This window comes from Octopus bimaculoides, chromosome 23, assembly GCF_001194135.2.
Source record: "Octopus bimaculoides isolate UCB-OBI-ISO-001 chromosome 23, ASM119413v2, whole genome shotgun sequence".
Taxonomy (NCBI): Eukaryota; Metazoa; Mollusca; class Cephalopoda; order Octopoda; family Octopodidae; genus Octopus; species Octopus bimaculoides.
This window is the reverse complement of record NC_069003.1, coordinates 35,661,851-35,668,780: the sequence shown is the minus strand read 5'-3', so window position 1 is coordinate 35,668,780 and position 6,930 is coordinate 35,661,851. Positions and strand designations below refer to the sequence as shown.

The window sequence follows — 6,930 nt, the reverse complement described above, 5'->3', positions numbered from 1 at the left end:
ATATATATATATATATATATATATCCGAGGTGGTATCAAAAAGTTCCAGGACTAGTTTAATAACAACACCACCACCACCACCACCACCAACAACAACAACAACAACAACAACAACAACAACAACAATAATAATAATAATAATAATAATAATAATAATAATAATAATAATAAATGACTTATTTACCTAAATTTTAACATCCTCTCCTTCGAAATAGTTACCTTGTGCAGCAATAGACCGGTCCCAGTGTTCCTGTCACTTTTGAAATGCGGCCTGGAAACCGTTTTCCGTAAGCGAGTCGAGGACCTTCTGCGATTCGCTCTTGATCTCGACAATGGTGCTAAAACGGCGACCTTTGAGTTGCATTTTCATCTTGGGGAAGAGATGGAAGTACGCCAGTGCTAAATCTGGCGAATACGGCAGGAGCGGAAGCGATGACATGTTGTTTTGGTGAGAAATTCACTAATGAGGAGAGCTCGGGGACAAGGTGCGTTCTAGTCATTCTTTGCGCTCCACAGATCCGGTCGCTTTCGCCGAATGTCCTCCCTCAAACGCTTCAAAATGTCACAGTAGAAATCTCGATTGACGGTCTAACCCTGATGTCTCGATGCGCAATACAACGGATGTCGAACACGTGAATGAGTATGCTCTTTATTGAGCTGCGGTTCTGTAGTACATTTTGAATTGCCCGTGCCGCTTGAAATATTGCGTACAACCCATTGCCTCATCACAGTAAGCTTCCAGAAGCATGCTCAATGTCTCTGTAGCAGACTTCCCAAGCTTAACGCAAAATTTCACGTTGGCTCTTTGTTCTAACTTCCTGTCCATAACAAAAGTCGCATACATGTGATCACAAAAACACAAATTTCACAATTTGCGAAGTAAACACTGCGATGTCACTCGGCACATGCTCCATGAAGGTTGCTGCTAGCCCTCACTGCGCACGCAGCCGTGTGCTGTTATCAACTGGTGCGCTACAAAAGTAGTCCGGGAACTTTTTGATAGCACCTCGTATATATATATATATATATATATATATATATATATATATATATAGTATGTGTGCGTGTGTGTACGTGGATGTGCGCGCACATGTGTGTTTGTATGTACGCGTATCGCTGGCGTTTGGATGTACGTTCTCTGTTGAAGATATTTCACAGTCTTCACTCATACTTCTTTGGCAATGGACATAGCTCTGCTGAATCTAAAACCTGAGTCGGACTTATTGTTGAGATGGAGATTAAGCCTACGGCTAACACTTACTAATCCGATGGATATGAGGGCGTGAAAGATGTTTTTAAAATTAAACTCTTACAACTTCATTCTTTCTTCATTTATTGCATGCACAATACATTACATAATTAATTGTCTTGAAAAATATGCTTCTTTGATTTGTTTACACAACAGTAAGTAGCATTTTAAAGGCAACAATATGCATATACTATTACTATACTTTCTTAATAATTGGGGAAAACTGGTTAATGAAATAAGAATTTTTAATACTTTCATAATAAAAATAACCTAACTAAAAATAAGACAAATTGTTTGCAAACGATTCAGAATATTTTGAAATCATTTTTTTTCTAGTATATAATAAAACAATTGTGTGTATTTTCAGGACACTGGCGCATGCAGAATCCATTAATAACATGTTGGTACCACAAACACAAATACAAAATCCAACTTCGTTACCACTAACAAGAAGACAAAGAAATTTAGTTTCAAAAAATCCAGGGAGTATTACCGCTGTCTACCAAGGGGCAAAACAAGCTATACTTGAATGCAAATACCAATTCAAGAATAGACGATGGAACTGCCCGACATATGAAAGTGGACGAGGAAGTTCAGTTTTTGGGAAAATTCTCCAAAAAGGTTTGATCTAGTTTTTCTTTTTTTAATATTCTTGCGGATAAATTATAAATATCTTAACACAAAACTAAATCTCCAGCAAACAAATAGACACTGATTTACGATAGAAAATATAAAAATAGAAAATATTGATTTAATGAATAGGAGGGATAAGGTACAGTCTTACACGATTTTTCAATATTGCATGTTGAAAAACAAAGTATGCTCATAATATTTATTCATAAGTTTATCGATTTTCTTTACTCACACATGACAAATACATTAAAAATATCAGTTAGAGTGATAATATCGCAACCCGAGTTCATTAGTGGTAGCTGTCCTATCGACACTGAAGAAAATAAGAAAATCAACTCGGTCGGTAATTGAACCGAATGTATTGAGGGGCAGCACTATGTAACGTTTTGACCGTCGCTCTACTAGTTCGACTTCTCCTCCACCGACTCATCATATCAACGTTTATTCTGTTGTGCATTCTAACTCTGATGAAATGTTCATTTTACTTTATTCTAAATGCATCTATAATTTCATTATTTGTAATTTGAATTAATTGAATATAGAAACAATTGTAGGTTATAAGAAATCGATATTGTTCGAAATTGGAGTTATGTTAATAAATTGATCTCTATGCCAATTAGCTGGTGCTGGCTGATGGAGCCTACCGGTGAGTATTTAAAAGGAAGTTTGGCACGTCGGTCATTCACCTGTCGACATTTGATGACGCTGCATCGAAGAAACCATAGAAAAAAGAAAAAAAAAAACGTACTCAACACCAGAGCTGAGGACACCTCCGAAAGTGGGGGAAACGTCGAAAACAGTAGCGGAGCAGGGACCGAAATCGGATGTGGTTCCTTCTGATGATGTCCTTAGCCACCGGATCCTATAAAGGAGCTGTTGAGGTAGCGATCCACGAAACGTGGTTGGAATTCTTTCTTATGTATATATATATATACACACACACATACATATACATTCATATATGTACACATACATTCATATACATATACACTCACACACACACCTATATATGCATAAATCAACATATACACTTATATAAACTTGTACATAAGTGGCAGTTGTCCGTAGGATAAAACAGCGTACAAATCAATTGAAGTCCTACTTCTAGGTATGCGAAAAATCAATCAGGAATCGTTAATATGACGATGAATTGTAAAAAACTAAATATGAATTTTTGTGTAGAGAAGGGAAGTAGTTAGCGGTGTAAGAAATAGGAAGGGTAAACAGTATATAGAGAAGGAATTTGGGTTTCTAACGGGTGAAGGAGTTATATAATTTTTTTTTTCTAATTTTCATTCTTATATCATTTTCTTCAGTGCAAGGCAGCGAGCTAGCAGAATCGGTAGAACACCATGCAAAATGTTTAGCGGCATTTCGTCTGTCTCTAAGTTCAAATTCCGCCGAGGTAGACTTTACCTTTTATACATTCGGGATCGATAAGCTAAGTTCCAGTGAAACACTGGGGTTGATTTAACCCCTCCACCGAAATAGCTGGCTTTGTTTCAAAAGTTGAAAGCAATATTTTCTTTACTGTTTATAATAGTTAAAATTTCCGCTATGCAGAACGAACACTTATTAGCATAACCGCTATCAGGTTTCTCACATTACGCAATTGAGCATGTCATAGTGTAATTCACTCAGTCTTTTATCAAGCGCCAAATTAATCAGCATATTGCATACATTGAATATTAAACTTCATTAATCAAGTATCATTTACTTTGCGTTATCTATACAAGCCGTATCTAAGCTTGACTCTAACCAGTTGTCTGCACCACGATCATTTTTGATTTCGCTATTTTAGTATTAGACACACACACACACACACACACACACACACACACACACACACACACACACACACACACACACACACACACACACACACACACACACACACACACACACACACACACATCTGTGTATGGGAATATATCACTTCCTAATTTTCTTTTTAGAATAGGCATCGTAAGCTCGGTATAATTTCTGTTTCTTTTTCACTTATTACTTTTCCTTCTTGTTGATAAAGTGCACATCTCAAAACGTCAAATTCAATTTTTTCCGTTTCATGGGGATATTTATTTTCATTTTTCACACTCTTTTATAGTTATTGTTTCGTTTCATAGTTCTGCAATATCTCTTACTTATTTAACTTTGTATATTTATTTGTTATATTTCTTGTTTTAAGTCCGTCTTTATATATACCCGAATAAATACACTGAAGCAGAACAATCGCAGATACTTGACCATGGCAGTTATCGTGTGTCTGTACGCCCTTCGTTCATTCATTCATTCATTCATTCATTCATTCATCCATTCATTCTTTCATTCATTCTTTCTTTCTTCCATTCTTTCGTTCTTTCTTTTTTCCTTTGGTCCTTCTATTTCTCTCTCCTCTCTCTCCTCAACCTAATCTCCTTTTGCCATCTACACTTATTTCCCAACTCCACTACACATTGTCTAATCTAATATTCTGTTTCCACGAACTACACCGTCACTTTAAGCTAGCCCTTGAACTCTCTATCCTCATTCTTTCAGGATGTCACGCTTAGCTTTAGTAAGACCCGATACTCTACCAAAATCGTTTTTCTTTGCCATTGTCAACAAGTCATTTGCATCCTTAATGGTTTCCATATTCATTTTCACCCTGCCTCGTAAAGCAGCTTTGCTATGCAACTATTTGGCATCTAGTCTTCCCGACGTCTTATGCAAGAAAACCTCGGCTCTAGCCACTCCTCACCTCATACTTTATGCATTACATCCGCGTCCCCTTTTCGTCCGCCTGCTCCGGTTTCTCAGTTTCCCTCACTTTCTCCTCATTTCTCATTTTTACATTCTCTCTAAAACATTTTCCAAAGGAAACACTCTTATATTATGAAAGAGAAACTGATCTCCGTCTGTCTGACAATAACAACATCTGTGTAGAGGGAGGGACAAGTGCAGAGAAAAAGTTGTCGAGAGAGAGAGAGAGAGAGAGAGAGAGAGAGAGAGAGAGAGAGAGAGAGAGAGAGAGAGAGAGAGAGAGAGAGAGAGAGAGAGAGAACAAACGTGATATACAAACACCGACCAACGAACGAATACAGTTAGCATTTGGAAGGTCTAATGATGATCACCTAAATTTACCGGTCATGTTCACAAGTGTCAGCCTTGATCATGATTGACTTCCCAAGGGTTTTGTCGACGCGAATCATATATCAAAATTACTTTTTAGAAGTGCATTGTGGGGGATTAATAGATATTGCTTTCGGCGAGGAACATCGGTTGTTCGATCAACCAAAATATTTACTCATTAAAATGAAGAGTAAATTGCTGAGTATTCCACTGGTATCTGTACGCAGTATAAATTTCAGGCCAGATCATTGTGACACAACGTGACAAGGATGAACGCAAAAATTACAGTTGCTATCCAAGTACGTTACCCGTACCCGGTTTTCTCAAAGCTAATGTAAATGATATTTGCTGAAGATATCCTGCTTGCAAATATAACCGCTTAAGCACTCTATCATGCTTACATCTATAGTAGGCAGTCAATGTAATCGATTTAGCAATGCGATACACCATTGGAAGAATTTGTCTCAAATATTTATTTTTTTATTGCCCACAGGGGGCTAAACATAGAGGGGACAAACAAAGACAGACAAAGGGAATAAGTAGATTACATCGACCCAGTGCGTAACTGGTACTTATTTAATCGACACCGAAAGGATGAAAGGCAAAGTCGACCTCTGCGGAATTTGAACTCAGAACGTAACGGCAGACGAAATACCGCTTAGCATTTCGCCAGGCGTGCTAACGATTATGTCAGCTCGTCTCCCTTTACCGAATTTGTCCAAAATATTGATCCGACAGTTTGCACGATCCGTCCACATCAGATGTCCGATTTATCAAATAGATATTAGTCTAAACTTGTGTTCAGAATCTGCTCGCAGGTCGTGTATCGAATAAAAGAGATCATATGTTTATCTGTGACTATGTTTATTTAAGTACAAAAATATAAAAGTGTTCATCTTCCGCTTATTATGGAAATGCGCAGTCTAGAAATATCTTTTTATGTGTGATAACTAAATATTTTAATCCATAGCTTTCGGACATCTGATTTTGCACTCACATGAACTGTTTTCATAAGTGGAAAGAGTGAAAGCTAGTTCTTTTTCATCTTTTTTTTCATCCGTCTACGCCTATAAAGACTATACATTTAAATGAAATTATATTAAAAAAAACGCGAAGCTATAAACTATGAATCGATCATGCTATAGTTATTAAGTATCCATATAACCTTAATAACACTATTACCACGCAAAATATTGATATTCATTGTAGCCAGAAGGGAAGCTATTTTCAGAAATAATAAAGCTTTAAATCTAATACCGATGTTGTTTTTATGTTCCTCTATTCGCGTTTGCTCTGCTCAGAAACTCTTTTTCGATTTATGCAAACAACGAATGGTGTATTGTATAGATTATGTCTATTTTGTAAAACGCTTCATCCGACTATCGAGTTTAAAGTTGCCTTGCTGTTGCTATGAGACAAAAATTTGACCTCGTGTTTGAATAAGACCGATATTTGTAATGAATAGAGAAGTTGAGATTAATAAAATAAATGAATATATAACTAAATAATAAACATAATTACGATTAAACTATACAAAGAACTCTGACATAGGTGAAAATTTTAGAAAATATAAAGGCAGAAATTCTTAAAATGCAAATAGATTAATGTAACACAACGAAGAAATAAGTGATTTTTCTGAAACGGATGTAGTTCTGAACGCATATCGAGAATTGCAAAGACTCAATTTTCATGAAGCGCTCTGGCGACACCCACTCTAAAAACAAAAACAAAAAAAAGTTACTGTAAATTTGGCATCTAAATTTTTATACAGTTTATAACGCCACACGTTTTATTTAGGTAAAAATGACTACAGGTTTGCTTTCTCGACTGTTTATTGCATACAGCAAACGGCAATGAGTAAATCATAAACTTTAAATGGTTTAGTAACCGAGCTTATAAAAGATGACATTGTCATCTTATGATATATATATATATATATA

General features: G+C 36.3%; 2 protein-coding genes across 4 annotated transcripts in view; one reads left to right on the top strand and one right to left on the bottom strand.

Moving 5' to 3' along the window:
- Positions 1-6,930, bottom strand: part of LOC106882622 (protein Wnt-9a) — a 277,020-nt gene that overhangs the window by 207,216 nt on the left and 62,874 nt on the right. The window lies entirely within an intron of this gene.
- The window catches only part of LOC106878311 (protein Wnt-1), a 105,190-nt gene that overhangs the window by 64,498 nt on the left and 33,762 nt on the right, over positions 1-6,930 (top strand). For both annotated transcript variants that reach the window (XM_052975983.1, XM_014927501.2), the window contains exon 2: positions 1,617-1,870. In XM_052975983.1, coding sequence (XP_052831943.1) covers positions 1,648-1,870 — 223 coding nt within the window. In that variant the 5' untranslated portion in view covers positions 1,617-1,647. The remainder of the gene's footprint in view (positions 1-1,616; positions 1,871-6,930) is intronic.